At 49.7% G+C, this 17067-nt stretch overlaps 2 protein-coding genes across 29 annotated transcripts in view; one reads left to right on the top strand and one right to left on the bottom strand.

Annotated features, from left to right (window-relative positions):
* NUMA1 (nuclear mitotic apparatus protein 1) overlaps positions 1-3565 on the top strand; it is a 105684-nt gene extending 102119 nt beyond the window's left edge. For all 26 annotated transcript variants that reach the window (XM_058305869.2, XM_058305878.2, XM_058305865.2 and 23 more), the window contains 6 exons: positions 435-663; positions 1349-1485; positions 1842-2018; positions 2248-2364; positions 2481-2687; positions 2925-3565. In XM_058305869.2, the coding sequence (XP_058161852.1) occupies positions 435-663; positions 1349-1485; positions 1842-2018; positions 2248-2364; positions 2481-2687; positions 2925-2936 (879 nt within the window). In that variant the 3' untranslated portion in view covers positions 2937-3565. The remainder of the gene's footprint in view (positions 1-434; positions 664-1348; positions 1486-1841; positions 2019-2247; positions 2365-2480; positions 2688-2924) is intronic.
* Positions 1-17067, bottom strand: part of LOC101414826 (E3 ubiquitin ligase RNF121) — a 113806-nt gene that overhangs the window by 9971 nt on the left and 86768 nt on the right. The window contains exons 7-13 of one of the 3 annotated variants that reach the window (XR_011649957.1): positions 14445-14578; positions 13669-13770; positions 6243-10034; positions 5673-5879; positions 5175-5298; positions 4944-5091; positions 3913-4730 (exon numbers count right to left, since the gene is read on the bottom strand). Coding sequence is in view for 2 of the 3 variants with exons in the window: in XM_058305882.1 (XP_058161865.1) it covers positions 4590-4730; positions 4944-5091; positions 5175-5298; positions 5673-5879; positions 6243-6330 (708 nt within the window). In the remaining variant the exon portion in view is untranslated. Of the gene's footprint in view, positions 1-3912; positions 4731-4943; positions 5092-5174; positions 5299-5672; positions 5880-6242; positions 10035-13668; positions 13771-14444; positions 14579-17067 lie in introns of those variants that run through there. The other 2 variants (XM_058305882.1, XM_058305883.1) reach the window with 2 other exon arrangements.

Here is a 17067-nt window from a genome sequence, read left to right as displayed (position 1 = left end):
CTCAGTGTATAGCACCAATCTGTGCCTGAAGGAAAAGGATAAGTTACAGCCCATCCTGTGCCTCCCAGCACACAGTTATCCTCATATGGCCACCCAGTGGACTGCCTGCCTTGCTGTGGGCTCTTGCCCTGGTTTCTATATCCCAAGGAGGCAGCTGGGAAGAAGGTACCTCTGGTGCAGCAGGGAGGATCACTATGTGCAGAGTCCTTCCTGCTAACAGTTGGAAAAGCTATAGATGGTCAGTGTCCTAGGAAGCACCTTGTGAGAGATTCTGGTAGCAAGACTAATTTCTTGCAATGACGTGTCTTACAAAGCAGTGTAGGAACACATGCAGACATGCCATGGAATCTGAGGGGCTTCAGGGAGGGGTAATGGGGAGGCTTCTTATTAGAGGGACAGGGCTCCCACCCCAAAAGATTTTTCCTTTTTTCTAGAAGCTAGATGTGGAGGAGCCAGACAGTGCCAACTCATCCTTCTATAGCACGCAGTCTGCCCCTACATCACAGGCCAGCCTGCGAGCTACCTCCTCTACCCAGTCTCTAGCCCGCCTGGGCTCTCCTGAGGATGGCAATTCTGCTCTGCTCAGTCTGCCTGGCTACCGGCCCACCACTCGCAGCTCTGCTCGCCGCTCCCAGGCTGGGGTGTCCAGTGGGGCCCCTCCAGGTGAGGGGACTGTGGAGACTTAACACTCCTCAAAATTAAGCTAGAAGCAGATCCTAGCACAATAACATGCTTTTAAAAATCCGGGCCTGGGCTTCTTGCTACCTTCTAGCGTCTTCTCTTTTCCCTCCTCCCTGCAATTTCTGAGTGTTGCCAGTCTATCTGGTGCCATGCAGGGGCAATCAGGCTGAACAGGGTGAATGGGAGATTCTCATACAGGGGGTCTGGAATTTCTAGCATATCAACAGCCTAGCTGCTGTTGGGAGGCTTTCATGCCCTTTCTCAGGTTATTATGGGCTGCTGGAAGGATTAGACTGGCCAGTGTTTACCTCCAGACTCTCCTTGGAGGTTCTTGCCCTTTGGGCCCAGGAACCCCGCTGGGTATCAGTTCCTGGCACTCAATTAGTTTCTCTTGGCTTGGGGCTCTTAAGTTTTGGCAGGTAAGTAAGATGTAGTCAGTCTCTGTGTGTGGCTTATTTTGACCTCCCCAGGAAGAGAACAGTGAGCAAGACCCCAAAGAAGAAAGGGTCTTTTTGCCCCTCTCCTATACCTGCAGCACTGAATGAGAGCAGCACTCTGGTGTACTGGGCTTGAAGTCCACAGGGGCAGGTGGGAGTGGTGGCAGCCAAGGCCTGTGGGCAGCCTGCTGCCTCCAGCTCTCACTTGATCCAGCCTCTGCCCTTTACAGGAAGGAACAGCTTCTACATGGGTACTTGCCAGGATGAGCCAGAGCAGCTGGATGACTGGAATCGCATTGCAGAGTTGCAGCAGCGCAATCGAGTATGCCCCCCGCACTTGAAGACCTGCTATCCCCTGGAGTCCAGGGTGAGCTTGGAGTTCATCTCAGCAGGGCCTGCCCACACTGGCCACCTCCTGTCTGCTGACCTAGCCTTTGTATTAGACCCGTGCTTGGCTGCTGAGAGGGTGACCTTCTTATGAATTCCCAACAGGGAGGAGCTCAGGAATGAAGTTATGGGTGGGTAGGAGCTTGGAGCTACCCTTCTCCTGGCCACGTGTTCAGGCTGTAGATGGAGATAACAAAAAAAAAGGAGGCGTTGTGAGGTAGGAAGACTCCAGCTGCTCCAAGCTTGAGGCCAGTGAGAAGAACACTGAGGTAGCCCCAATTCCTGCTCCATCTTCATACAGCTGCAGTCCACTGAACTCTTCTTCACCCTGTACAGCCTTCCCTGAGCCTGGTCACCATCACAGATGAAGAGATGAAAACCGGTGATCCCCAAGAGACCCTGCGCCGAGCCAGCATGCAGCCAGCTCAGATAGCTGAGGGCACTGGCATCACTACCCGGCAGCAGCGCAAACGGGTTTCCTCAGAACCCCACCAGGGCCCTGGTACCCCCGAGGTGGGTGATGTTGGCTCCTCTGTATTTTGTTCTGTCTAGCACTGTCCAGGGCAGGCCCAGCTCACCTAGTTTGAAAAGTGGATTAAAGGTGAGGCCTCTTGGTGTTTGATGGGAGGGGAAAGTTGGACAAGTTGACTTAAAAGGTCCACGTAGCCTGGAAAGGTCAAGAATTTCGGTTTGGAATGTGAAGTCCCCTTGGCCGCTGTCTGCCTGATTCTCTTCCCTGTAGTCTAAGAAGGCCACCAGCTGTTTCCCACGCCCCATGACTCCCCGGGACCGACATGAAGGGCGCAAACAGAGCTCTACGGAGGCCCAGAAGAAAACGGTTCCAGCTGTTGTTAAACAGGTTAGTCTGGGAGTGAAAGAGGCTAAAGGCCCTAGAGAGGACTTGCTGGCAGAGCCCTGGATCAGCAGGCCTGGAAGCCGGGGTGGACTTCCCAGTTTGACAGCCCTTCCCCACAGGCTGACCGGCGCCAGTCAATGGCCTTCAGCATCCTCAACACACCCAGGAAGCTCGGGAATAGCCTTCTGCGGAGGGGAGCCTCAAAGAAAGCCCCATCCAAGGCATCTCCCAATACGCGCAGTGGAACCCGCCGCTCTCCTCGCATTGCCACCACCACAGCCAGCACTGCCACTGCTGCTGCCGCTACCCTTCGGGCCAAGGGCAAGGTGGAGGCACTGACAGGGAGTGGGGAAGGGTCTGGGACAGCATCAAAGGCAGGGCCAAGCTAGGCCCCTGGAGGTTGGGGGAGTGAGAGAGAGGTAGTCCATGCTCTAGTTGGCTAGCATATTGAAAAGGAGAGAACACAGATGTCTCCACTCCTCATAAAGGGAAAGCTCCTAGATGGGTGTATGGGAGCAGGAAGAGGGCTTCCTGAGCTAGCCTCATGTCTGTCTCTCTTGCAGGCAAAGCACTAAAGGGCCAGCAGCAGTGAGTGGCCTCATCTGTGTCCCTGATGCTGACCTTACCTGGTCCTACTTCTGCCCCTCTCAGTGCCTTCTCTCCACTCCCAGACCAGTGGCGGCCAAACCCTTAGTGATGCCTGCCCACACCCTGGCCTGGTACCTGGACCTTCACTGGCGCCTCCTCTAGGTCCTTTCCTTGTCTTGCCTGATTTTTTTCTTAGAGCCAAGTCACTTCTCCATCACAACCAGATTTGAGGCTGGCTTTGAGTGGCTGGTTCATTGGGTCTAGCCAGTCTTCCTCTCAGCCTCTGGATCTAGAAGGGACCATTGGAGGAGCAGGCCCTGGTTCTTGCTGCTCCTAGTGACAGGGCCTAATAAAGGCCCTTGCTCTTGATGTCCAGGCCTCAGCATTGACCTATGGGTGCATCCCACCCCCAAGGACAGAGTTGCCCAGAGGATGCTCTTTTCCAGGACAGATGGACCCTGTGCCTCATGTGGGGTGGGGGAGCTTTCATTGGCAGCTCGCCCCACCACTTCTGCACTGGGGTGGGATTTGGAGTGATGGGAAGGTTTTTAAGGCCAGGGATGGATCTTTTCTAAATGTTATTACTTGTAAATAAAGTCTATTTTTTCTCCCTTGATTGCTGAACTGCCTTGAGCTGTGTGAGGACAGGAGGGAAATCTGGGCTCATTTATCTGGAAAAGAACTTCAACTCTTTGACCTCCATCATGTGACCTTTTATACCTGCTAAGTCTTCTAGAACCACCTAACTTCTCAAATCCCTTCTGGCCCCACAATAGAGGACAAACATGCAGTCCTGAGGAACAGTGTAGACTTGTCCTAGCTCTCTTTTCAAAGGGCTTGTGTTCTCCTGAATCTGGTTTTGTCTTTAGTTTCTGAGTGACAGTCCCTCTCTTCCCATACTCCCTCCTTGGGAAGGGCGAAGTTCCTCACTGGAACTTAGGCCTAAATGACTGAGCAGATGTCTCCAGTGAAAAATCATTTATGAGTACTCTTTCTTTGTGGGCCCTGCTAGGTATGACAAAGGTAGCAGTCGTGGATCAGAAGCAGCCTCTGCCCCATTGCTTCCCTGAGGCAGTCCATTAGAGAAAAATACAAAAAGAATATACAACATTAAATCCATGCAGATTGTGGCCAGAGCCGACAGTGCAGACTTCCCTAAAGAGGAGGTGTTTCAACAGGCTTGGAAGGAGTTCAACCGTTGGGATAGTGAGGCAGAGGGGATCAAACAAGCAAAGGCACAGAAGAAAGAGAAGACTGGGAACAAAGAATACTTATTGGCATGCTGGAAAGTTATGTTGGAAATGAAGGCAGGGCCTTTCAATGCAAGCTGAGGCATGAAGAATTCCTGGAGGTTGCTGAGTATTACACCAGTGTAATCAGAAAATCTAAGGTGGGTGGAAAGAGTAACAGGCAGTAGGGAGGAAACATTTAAGAGATTGTGTGGTTCCCTAGGTAGATGGGAAGGGAGTGTGAATTTGATGAGAGCAGGGAAGACGGAAAGGAGAATTAAAGCAGGAACCTTCAGAGAAGGAGACTCCTGAGCCAAATCCAAGGCAGGGCAGGCAGGAGGGTGGGTGGGGAAAGCAGTGTTGCTCGCCTTGCACAGACTGCAAGCAGTCGGGGTCACATTAACCCTTGAGCTAGGTTGTGCCCAGGCTCTGGTCAAGGTTGCTGTCCTGCTGCTGGGACTGTGTGCTGATTCCTGACCCTGCTGATGTGGGCAGCTGTGGCTGGAGGGCAGGACTTCTTGAGTGGGGGGGCAGGATTGTCCTCTGGCCAGCCTGGTGAAGTGAAGGCAGACAAGGATCAGGGCCAAGGGATCTCTTGGCACTTTCCTCCAGGCTGTGTCTACCCTTCCCAATAGTCTTAAATTCCCTTTAAATGCTAGAGGCTATTCTGGGCAGAGTCCAGCCCTTCCCCTCCCCACATTAGCCATGTGGGCCCACCCCAAAACAGAGCTCCTATCACTAGAAGCCTTCCCTCAGGTTCCTCACCCAGAGCTGGGCCAGGACGACGTGACGCTGGGCAATATGTTCAGGATCCGTGAAAACACAGGAAAAGTTGGTGCTGCGCAAGGCAGGGCTCAGCTCCTCTAGCACCAAAGCCCTCCAGAGCTGAGTGCTTGTGCTCCCACGCTCCCGGCTGGAGCAAAGGGGAAGGAAGAGCCATGAAAGGACTGCAGGAGGAGCTTCCCCTCCTGCTGGCCTCACTGCTGCATCTCTCACCTGGTGCTGCCCTCTCGCAGCCGGCCTGGGAGATGCTCGATGAAGGAACCATTGCCCAGCCAGTAGAGGATGCTGAAGTGGGGGAAGCGGCTGCAGCCAGTACAGAACAAGGTCAGCGTTCCATCTGGGGACACGTGTGGCTGTTAGCCCTTCCACAGAGCAGACCCTCCTCTCTGCCTACCCAGCCTGCCCAGCTCTCTGGTCCCCGCGAATCAGGAACCTGGAGTACTGCTGAGCTCACCACCTAGGTGGGGAAGTCCCTTAAAGGGGAAGTACAGTTGCCTACAAGGGAGGCCTGAGCAAGGGGAATTTGGGGGAAGGGTAATTGAGGTGATGACTCTTTTGAGCCTGTTCACAAGTTGCTCGGCCCTGAGCCCCTCACTCCCCCCCATAACATGGGGTAGGGGCTCAGGAGTCAAGCCCACCCTTTGTCCTTTGCCCACAGTCCTCCCTTTCACCACTGTGCCCTTCTAGGCTCCCATCATAATTGCTCCTTACTCAGTGGTACCTCCACCTCTGGCCAGGTCATCGACAATGCAGGGCATCGATTAGTTGCTGGGACTGTTGGTGGCCGGGAGAGGCAGGGATCCTGGGCGATCTCAGATGAGGCATTGGCGGCTGTGGTGGTTGGTGGTATAGATGTGGCTCTGGCTGGGAGAGTGATGAGGTGGGCGCACAGAAGCAGGACCCACAAAGGACTGGGGTCTAAGGAAAGGACAGTTGCAAAGGTCAGCAGCTATCAAGAGCTGCCTGGTAATACTCAGCATCCTAGCTCATAAAGGGAGTTAAGGGCCTAGATGAAAACAGAACTCCAGTACAGAAATTCCTGGGCTCTACACGGCATCAGAGGGGTGGAAAACCCCTTCAATCCCACCCCTTAGCCGTTTTTGAATGGAGCACAGAGAGGCTTTGGAATGGAGCTAGAGCCACAACACCTGGCTTAAAACAATAGCAAAACCGTTTAGTGGAGTTCACCTGGTGGCCAAGGCTCAGGGCTAGTCACACTGCTCCACTCAATTCACAGAGCCCACCCCACCCCACTCACCCATGCACAGCCCCAGGCCCCACCTGGTGTCCAGTGCTGTCTCAGGGTCATGATGCATGTGTCAGGTGCTGGTGCGCCTGGCTCTATATCTGTGACAACTTCCCCCTTTTTCTGCGGGGAGGTGAGGGAAAATGATGAACTCCTCCTACATTTCAGCAGCGTGCCTAGATCTGTTACATGTGCTGCCCTCTCATTCCTGTAAGCTTCACAGCCCCTCCCTAATCCAATCCAACACTTTCGTTATGAGGATGGAAAAAGAGAGGCCCAAAGAGGGGCTAGGAACTTACTAGTCTCAAAGGGAGGCCTGTGGGAGAGTGATAGCTGATAATTGGCCACAGCTGGTTCTGGGAAGAGCAAAATGTACTTTCTGGGAAAGTCCTGGCTCCCTTTCTATTTCACTTTCATTCTAACCAGGGAATGCAGAGTTGGCACTGGGCCACAAGAGAAGGACACATGCATGACAAAGACTGGGCCCAGTCTTTGAGGTTCTTACGCTCTGAGTCTCTTCTTGAGCCAAAGCTCATAGTGGCCAGGAACTTTCCTAATTCCTAGGGCCTCCTTGCCCCCTCCAGCCAATATCAGACTGGGATGTTCATCAACCCCATCCACACCCTACCCCTCCCAGGATAACATCACATGTGAATGAGACAAAAAAAAGTCCCTCACAGTTTACTTTCATCTCAGTTAAGGGTCAGGACTTTAATGCCTACCTTCACTCTTCAGAGGCTGGTCTTTATTACCATAAGAGCAAGACTTCTGCTTCCTTCACATTCACAGATATTTAAGGGGCCAACTTCCTAGCACTGGGGACCCGAAGTTGGAGCATAATGACCATTTTAGGCTCAATGCCACACCAGTCCATCCATGTCTTGGACTTTCACAGGCTTCCCACTCCCTGCAAACCACCAGTCCCACCCATAAAACCTTCTTTCTCTCATCCTAGCCCCTTTGGCCAAAGGTACATTTCTGGGTTCACCAGTAAGTGTAATTCCCCTGCCTGGCTCCCATGAAGCCCTCAAGAGCCCTTAGAATTTCCCTTCTAGGAGCCCCAGGGTTCACATAGTCCACATGAGCTAAGTCAGTGGGAGATATGCTGAGAATGCTTCCCTGCCTTATTTCCAAGAATACTCTTAACACAAAGCTGAGAGTGAAACTTGGAATTCAAGCTAGAAGAATTGGCCCTACAAGGGAAGAGGGGCAACAGGATAACAGAGCAGCCCAACACAGACGCTAGCATAAGGCTGAACAGAGTTCTGTGGCAGGGCTAGAACCAAGGAGAGGCAGGCGAGGCACGCACTCTTCCGGTCATGTGTCTGTGAAGGCGGGAAGACCTGAACTGGATGATCTAACCCACACATGTATGAAGCTGAGAAGGACAAGAGGTATGTGATTTCTGTAATCAAGACCATGAGAGTGCTGGTGACACAGCCAAGTCAGTCAGGAGATGGAATTGGGTTTGGAGGATGTATCAGGAACATAGCCTGCTGTAATCCAAAGTTTTTGTGGAAAAGCCAGAGTCTTATTAATTTAATTAGATTTGGGTGTCTTTTCCATAAATGTAATTCACCAACTGCCAGAAAACTGGGTGATAGAGTGAGCTGTTGCAGGCTTGGTCCTATTAGTTCCCTGTTCCAAATGGCAGACTAAAGTCACATTCTTTTCTCCAGGTCCCTAGTTCACATTTTTCCTCAATTCCTTACTGGCTCCTGACCCGAGGCTCCTAAGCTGGAACACACAGGGCAGTCATCTCTAGGAATGCCAGATCGCCAGCAGTCAGGCCAGGAATCAAAGTCCCCTTGCGTTTCTGAGAAGCAAAGTCCATTGGAAAATAAAGGAGAGGGGAAAAGATAGGACTTGACCTTAGAGATGAGCCAATACAGAGTTAGGTCACTGGCAGGTCATAGGACTCGGGACTGTTAAGAGCCTTGGACAGTCTGGACTCAGCTTCTCGCATACGCCTGACATGTGGGGGTGAGGTGGCAAAAATGAAATAATGATTCATTCCTGTGCCCTGTGGTCAGTCCCCATTCTACTCGCTGAGGATGGACCCACAGATGGCATGAGCAGTCAGGCATCATGGAAAGGTACAACTGGGTAACAGATACAGAGGTTAAGGCTGGCCCTGAAGGCGTTGGTTGTGGCAGGGCACTGACCTCAGGCAGTTAAGATGGAGAATTGTCTCAGTCTGAAAGGGGGCCAGGGCCCAGTGATACTCGAGAGTCCCTCATGCTACACAATAGAAGCCTGGCATTCCAACTGGGATGATGGAGGGGAATAACAAAGGAAGGGCCGAAGGGCCAACCACCCTTAGACTCCAGCTTAGATGGGAGCAGCAAAAGACAGCAAGGACAAGGGTATTCCAGGGAACCCCAAGGAAAGAGGAAGAAAGAACAGAGAGAGAGATGCTCAGCTTTCCAACCCAGCTCATGGAGCTTTATTTAGACAAGAGTGACAAGATCCTGCTTGGTTCTTGCTGCCCTTGAGGAGGCAGGCCCTACTGGGCCATATTCCCTAGGAGCCCAGTGCTGATGGGCCATGTTTGCCCTCCCAATTTCTCCAAAACTCCTAGAAGAAAAAAAAGAAACAAAAAAAACTTCCTGGAACCAGGACTAGGTCCTGCCTGGAAACCTATTTGCAGATCCTGACCTTCTCCTTCCCACCCACTCCACCACTCCTTTGGCAGGCTTAGGCAGGTTCATTAGGCATGAATGATGAGGTGCACGCAGGGATACTCCCTGAACTGGGAATCCCCTGCCGGTTTCAAGGGCACATTGTATGACGGCATGGAGAAGTCCCTCTGCCACACAAACACTCACACTCAGGCTTTCGGGGAAGGAAGTGATACAGCAGTCTACCAGAGTGGCCTCTGGCACATGTCACCATTTCCGGACTGAAAGATCAACTTGCACAAGGGGCCCTCAATCATTCCTGCCAGCAATAGCCCCCATGGCCCACCTATAGATGACCTCTCTTCTGGCTGAGTACAGCCCTGCTCAGGGGCAGGTTATCTGTGCTGCTGCTACTTCCAGTTGCCCCAAATCAAATCCTTAATGAATTCTGAGGTCCCAGGGCTTCCCTTGTTGCAAAAGTCAAAGTCACTGACAAGATTCCATGTGCCTCAACCAGCCTGTAGTTCTGAACTGGAGGAGAAAGATTCAGGCATGACACATATCCCATGTCCCAGACAGACTAAGAGATAAAACACTTCACCTCTCAGTGCTCATCTGTGGCATCAGTTTGAGCTCTTTAGATACACCACACCAGTGTACCAGGCTGAGCCCCATAGAGGGAAGGAAAGGGGAGTGGAGGGGCTAAGATTTCCAGCCCCCTAAGAACTCCTTAGTGCTGATGAGAAGGCTCCTTTAAACCAAAAATGTTGTGGCTCTGTTCCCAGCTCATGTGGGAGGGTAAGCCTGGAGGAGTTGGAGGCAAATTCCTATGCTCCACAATAAAAAAAGTTTTTTTAAATATATTCATCAAAATAGTTTCTTTTAAAAAGCCTCGCACTGGCAGCCCCAATGGCTGGCTCTCCACCATACCCCTCCCCAGCCCAGACATAGCCGGAGGGGGTCCTGAGTGACCCAAGAGCCCCTCTAAGTCTTTCCCACCCAGGAGGTCTTTGTGAGTCGGGAGGAGAGTGCCCTGAGGTCCATGGTGGATGCTGTGGGTTCTCTTCTGATGCTTTTCTTCCAAACTATTCCAGGCCCAGGATGTAGTTGATGCCTTGCACCAGGCCAATGATGACAGGCTGCCAGGCTACCAGGTATCGAAGCCAATCCAGCAGTTGCCCATACATGACATGAGGCCTCTCCCAGCTTTCAGTGTGTTAAAGAAAAGACAGTTTGTGTAAGAGCTGCCACAGCTGATCTAGGGGATAGATGGGAGGGTTTTCCCCAGATTCTCCCTGTCTGCCGACACTTTCCTGCTGCTCCACAGAAACCAGCCTCTTCAGTTCTCTGTGGTGGAAAACAGTGCTGCACCTAGAGAATGGGGGAAGGAGGGCAAAGGGGGCTGAAGCAGGGGACAGGACAGGCATAGGAGAGAGGTGAAACTTAGCTCTGAGACCACCATGTGTGAGGGCTTCCCAAGTAGTAATAATATTTAGGTTGGTGCAAAAGTGATTGAGGTTTTGCACTGTTGAAATCTGCCATTTGATATTGGCATACATTCTTAAATAAATGCAGTTAGGTTATATATCATTTTAATGTGCATTTCTCGCTTTATGTTTTTTTTGCTAATGAGTTATTACTTATTTTAGACTGGAATTGATGTTAGACAAAAAGCAAATTCAAGCTATTATTTAAGTTCAAAATAGGTCGTAAAGCAGCAAAGACAACTCTCAACATCAATAATACATTTGGCTAGGAACTGCTAATGAACGTACAGTGCAGTGGTGGTTTAATAAGTTTTGCAAAGGAGATGAGTGCCTTGAAGATGAGCGTAGTGGCTGGCCATAAGAAGTTGACAACGACCAGTTGAAAGCAATCACTGAAGCTGACCCTCTTAAAGTACATGAGAAGTTGCCAAAGAAGTCAACGTCGACCATTCTACGGTCGTTTAGCATGTGAAGCAAATTGGAAAGGTGAAAAAGCTCGATAAGTGGGTGCCTCATGAGCTGACCGAAAACCAAAACAATCATCATTTTGTAGTGTCATCTTCTCTTATTCTATGCAACAGCAAGGAACCATTTCTCAAATGGATTGTGACATGCGACAAAAAGTACATTTTATACGACAACTGGCAATGACCAGCTCAGTGGCTGGACCAAGAAGCAGCTCCAAAGCACTTCCCAAAGCCAAACTTGCACCAAAAAGAGGTCATGGTCACTGGTGGTCTGCTGTCATTCTGATCCACTACAGCTTTATGAACCCTGGTGAAACCATTACATCTGAGACGTATGCTCAGCAAATCAACGAGATGCAGCAAAAACTGCAATGCCTGCAGCCAGCACTGGTCAACAGAAAGGGCCCAATCTTCTCCACAACAACGCCCGACTGCACGTCGTTCAACCAACACTTCAAAAATTGAATGAGGCAGCGGACTTGGCCCAGTGGTTAGGGCGTCTGTCTACCACATGGGAGGTCCGCGATTCAAACCCCGGGCCTCCTTGACCTGTGTGGAGCTGGCCCATGCGCAGTGCTGATGTGCGCAAGGAGTGCCCTGCCACGCAGGGGTGTCCCCCGCATAGGGGAGCCCCACATGCAAGGAGTGCACCCTGTAAGTAGAGCTGCCCAGCGCAAAAGAAAGTGCAACCTGCCCAGGAATGGCGCTGCACACACGGAGAGCTGACACAAGATGATGCAACAAAAAGAAACACAGATTCCCATGCCACTGACAACAACTGAAGCAGACAAAGAAGATGCAGCAAATAGACACAGAGAACAGACAACTGGGGTGGGGGGGGAGGGGAGAGAAATAAATAAATAAATCTTTTTTTAAAAAATTGAATGAATTGGGCTACAAAGTTTTGCCTCACCCGCCATATTCACCTGACCTCTCGCCAACCGACTACCACTTCTCTAAACATCTCAACAACTTTTTGCAGGGAAAACACTTCCACAGTCAGCAGGATGAAGAAAATGCTTTGCAAAATTCTGTCGAATTCTGAAGCATGGATTTTTATGCACAGAAATAAACTTATTTCTCACTGGCAAAAATGTGTTGGCTATAATAGTTCCTATTTTACTTAATAAAGATGTGTTTCAGCCTAGTTATAATGATTTAAAATTCACAGTCCAAAACTACAATTCCTTTTGCACCAACCTAATACTTTCTCTAAGATGGGACTGTCAGTGTTAGAAAACAGCCTGAGACCACTGTAAATTTATCTGTGACAATGGTTGTAGGGAAGCTAAAAGTAGGATAAGGTAACTTCTAAAGTTATTCTGAAGTCCAAAATTGAAGGCTTTCTAGGTCAAGGAAGGAGCTGAGTCTAGGGATATAGCCAGAAGGGGAGACCAAGAGGCTAGTCACAAAGGGATAACCCCTGACAGAGTCCCTAAGGAAGTCCCATCCAGTGACGCTAAGCACCAGGTCCTACTCAGGTCAAGCACCCCTTTTGCCCTGTAGCTAAGTGGACAACACTTCTGAGGAAGCCTGCTGAGCCTCAGCTCTGGAGAAAGTACAGGGAGAAGCTCACACAACTATAGGTGAACCCCTCCAAGGCATCATAAAGACCAGCTTAGCCCAGGACTCTGAGAATTAAGGGAAGCACGGAGCCTCAGCTTGGCTATAGAGTTACTTAATTGTTCCTAAACTGGCCCCTGGAAGAACCAAGCAGAGAAGCTTAAAGAGGACGGGTCAGAATCTCCTGTTTAGGAACTATGGGAATGGTTAAGGACACAGTATTCCCCTGAGCAACCCAGCTAGTGATTAGGGTATAGGGAATACTGGAGCAGAGAAAATGGAAACTGGGAAAAGAGAGAGGAGAAGGCTAGGTTCCTGGGCCCCAGGGGAAGTGAAGGTAGGGCCAGTGGAGTGGCCAGGCACTTTACAGCAGACAAGATATAAGGAGGAAGAAGAGAATGTGGCAAAGTGGGGAGAGATGGCTGGGTAGGAATTTGCAGCTCAGAGGAGTACGAGTCTTGCATAAGCACAGAGCTGGTCTCTAGCACTGTATGCCATGCTAGTTTTGGAGGCTTAAACATGCTGTTCAATCTATAAACCGTTTCAGTGGTAAAATCAGTATACTATTACCCCAGTCATAAAGTTGCTAGAGAATTAAGTGAGATAATGCAAGTAAAGCACTTACCCTAATGCCAGGCACACAGAAAACAAGCAGTAAACGGTAGGTGCTATTATTATCAATTTATCCTTAAGGGATACAAAACTATGATAGGAAGCTGAGTTCCTACTCTTGCACTATGTTCCACCTCCAACTTCCTTAGAACAGAAGTCTTTGGGGGGAGGTGGACTTGGCCCAATGGATGGGGCGTCCACCTACCACATGGGAGGTCCACAGTTCAAACCCTGGGCCCCCTTGACCCGTGTGGAGCTGGCCCATGCGCAGTGCTGATGCGCACAGGGAGTGCCCTACCACGCAGGGGTGCCCCACGTAGGGGAGCCCCACGCGCGGGGAGAGCGCCCCGTCAGGAGAGCCGCCCAGGCGAAAGAGGGTGCAGCCTGCCCAGGAATGGTGCCGCACACACGGAGAGCTGACACACAAGATGATGCAATGAAAAGAAACACAGATTCCCGGTGCCACTGATAAGGATAGAAGCGGTCACAGAGGAACACACAGCGAATGGACACAGAAGAGCGGATAACTGGGATAGGGGTGGGGGAGAAATAAATAAAAATAAAAAAGTTAAAAAAAAAAAAGTCTATGGGGGACACGTACCAGGTACCGGGCTGGGGCAGAAGGGAGAGCCCCAGGCAAATATAGAGCTGCCATTGGTCAGTACTTTCTTACCACAGCCCACTCCCAATAAGGACCCAAACAAAGGATACGGGTTGCTGAACATCCTCTTGAGGTCGACCTTCTCTTTGCAGTATGGGCACGTCTGCTTCTTTCCCACAATGCACCAACCGCGGATGCAGAACTCATGGAATCTGAGCATCACTGGTCAAGGCAAATGGTGGGAGCTGGTATGACATTCCAGCCCCGTGCCTCAGCCATCAGTCTTCAAGGTGCCTGTATACTATCTATGAAGAAGGTTAAAATCCTGGCTTCACTTCTTATTAGCTAAGCAATCTTGGGCAAGGCCCTTTTCTCTAAGCCTGTTTCTTCACATGTCAAGTAAGGATAATAAGCCCTATCTTTCATGGTTGTCATGAGACAAAATGGAGATAATACATGGATTTCGTGACACAGGCAAAGAATGGGAGTTGAGTAAATATACGATAAATATCAGAAGTGTTATTGGGGGGAAGAGTTGATTCCAAAAGCTGAGGGGCCCAGTTAGAGGATCCCCCTCCCCTGTGACTGATCCAATTTTGGGTCAGCGAGTGCAGTCTCATACTCCTTTCTGACCTAGCCAGGCTATAACACAAGTTTCCATAAGTGTGGCTCCAGTTTGTGGGAAAGAGTGAGGAAGGCTACAATTTCCAATCCTAGATATTGGCTTCTCCAACAGGGAACACTGCCCAAATTTCTGCCCTCCTGTGGCTCTCCTATACTCAGAGATCTGGACAGCATGCCCGTGGTCATAATCATCCCCTTCCCCTCCCAACTGGAATGTGCATGTGGCAGGAGAGATATGGCCCAAAAGCTGAAGGCAGGATACACGTGATTGCAGGACAGCCTATATGTGTTCTCGATGATGCCTTCCTCACTGACGTCCACAAAGATCTGCTGCCCACACACGGCACACACACTGTCCGAAAGGTGTTTGGTAGGCATGCCCGACTCACTGTAGAACTGGAGAAGAGCAAGAGGAAGGGAAAGGAAAAGCTTTGAAAATAAACTGAAGTGGGAAGGTACCACAGGAGCCTTCTGTCTTCTGCAGAGGGGGCAAAGTGGCAGGGGAGGGCCCCAGAGCTAAAGAACATCTTTATTAGCAAATCCCCCTCACCTCTGCTGAGCGGGTGGGGAATAAGGGACAGATCAGACATATGTTAGGAAACTACATCTAATAGGACCTGAATACTGTGCTGGTTCAGTATCAGGGAACAAGGGGAATGGGAAGGAGGACTTAGGGCTGGTGCTCATGAGCTGTATCAGGTAAGCCACTCTGTGGCCAGACTATGGTTCCAACAGACAATGAAATATCTAGTACAGTGTTGCATTAATAACAAAGGACATTCTCAGACACTTCTGGCAGTAGCAAAACAGACTCAATCCTTTTGGAGAGCATTCAGCATTATGTCTCAAGAGGTCACAGCCTTTAACCCATTGGTTTCACTAATTTAGAAGCAGAAATATTAAAAAAAAGCTTCATGTATACAGATATTCATTTAAGCATTATTAAAGAACAGAAGAGAAATGGAAATAGCCATAAATGACCGACAATAGAATTCCTAAATAAATTACTGAATGATCACTCAAGGGAATAGATTGGCAGTCTTTCAAATGATGCTTAAGATACGACATTAAATGTTAAAAGCTGGGCACAAAGATGGATGCACAGTATGATTGGTACCATATGTAAATATGAGCCCAAATCTATGTATGAAAAAGAGATGAGAAGAAAATTATCAAAATGTTCACCTAGTGATGTTTTGGTAGTGGAATTACAGGTGATTTTTTCTTTTGTCTATTTTCCCACATTGAAATTTTCCTTAATAAATATATATTACTTTTGCAATGGATTTTTTTTCTCCTTATTTCTTTCCCCCTCCCACCCTCCATTGTCTCCTCTCTGTGTCCATTTGCTGTATGTTCTTCTGTGTCTGTTGTATTCTCATTAGGTAGCTCCAGGAATCCATCCTAGGACCTTCCGAATGGGAGAGAGGTGATCATTCCCTTGTTCCACCTCAGCTCCCTAGTTCATTGTGTCTCATATTGTTTCTTCTCTGTGTCTCTTTTTTGTTGTGTCATCTTGCTGTGTCAGCTCTCCATGTGGGTGGCACCACTCCTGGGCAGTCTGCTCTCCTGCACGGGGGTACCCCTGTGTGGGTGACACTCCTTGCACACGGCAGCACTCCACATGGGCCAGCTCTCCACATGGGCCAGAAGGCCCTGGTATCGAGCCCTGGACCTCCTATATGGTAGGCAGATCTATCCGTTGAGCCATATCTGCTTCCCTGCAATGGATTTTTAAAGAGCCTTCTGCATTTATTGTTATTCTTTTATCTGTACCTATGAGGTAGATGAATTGTACTTAGCCTTTTTATATTTTCTAAATTTGTGTTTGCTCTGTTTTTTTCTTTTGTTTCCAAACAACTGGCTTCTGAAAAAGTCAAAGCCTATCCTAGTTCAGAATGTCCCAAGGCTGGGTGAAGGATAGTGGTAGAGGAAGATGTGTGTGTGTGTGTACGTGCATGTGCACGCCAGTGCTAGGACAGGGAATAAGGGAAAATGACACTAAGCTCCCCAGAGAAGAAATGGCTACACCTGCCAGCCCTCCTCTCAGCCCTCACTCCAAGCTGGGGAGTGGCCCTCTGCAGAATGGCCTCTCTCAACTATTAGATCTGTTATTTGATCCCAGAGTCCTTAAAGGTAAAAGGCAGAGATGCCACCCATACTGCCCCAAGTCATGAATACAGAACTCTCTGCCTTTACTTCTACCTAACCCTCCTGTAAACCCTTTAAAGTGACTTAGGGGAAGCGGACTTGGCCCAATGGATAAGGAGTCCGCCTACCCCATGGGAGGTCCGTGGTTCAAACCCCGGGCCTCCTTGACCCATGTGGAGCTGGCCCATGCGCAGTGCTGACGCTCGCAAGGAGTGCCCTGCCATGAGGGGTGTAGGGGAGCCACATGCGCAAGGAGTGCATCCCATAAGGAGAGCCACCCAGCACAAAAGAAAGTGCAGACTGCCCAAGAAAGGCACAGCACTCACAGAGAGCTGATACAACAAGATGACTCAACAAAAATACAGATTCTTGGTGCCACTGATAAGGATAGAAGCGGTCACAGAAGAACACACAGCGAATAGACAGAGAGAGCAGACAATTAGGGGGTGGAAGGGAAGAGAAATTTTAAAAATATCTTTAAAAAAAAAAAATAAAGTGACTCAGGGTGAGATCATCCAATTCTACTGTTGAAGAATTTGAGAGAGGTTCAATTATTTGCGTATAGAAAGGCCAGGACTCAGGAATGATTTTGAGAAGGAAAAATGGTTTGACGGCCGGCCGGACTTGGGAGCTTCCAGTTGCAAACCCAAACCCTGAACAAGATTTTCGAGTTTCTGTCATACAGGGCATAAAGGTTAAATGGTCCTTTTGTTTCAGTTCTCAATAGGCTTGAA

The sequence above is a fragment of the Dasypus novemcinctus genome, chromosome 10 (genome assembly GCF_030445035.2).
Source record: "Dasypus novemcinctus isolate mDasNov1 chromosome 10, mDasNov1.1.hap2, whole genome shotgun sequence".
In the NCBI taxonomy this organism is placed as follows: Eukaryota; Metazoa; Chordata; class Mammalia; order Cingulata; family Dasypodidae; genus Dasypus; species Dasypus novemcinctus.
The sequence above is the reverse complement of the archived record's forward strand: the minus strand, read 5'-3'. Positions and strand labels throughout refer to the sequence as shown.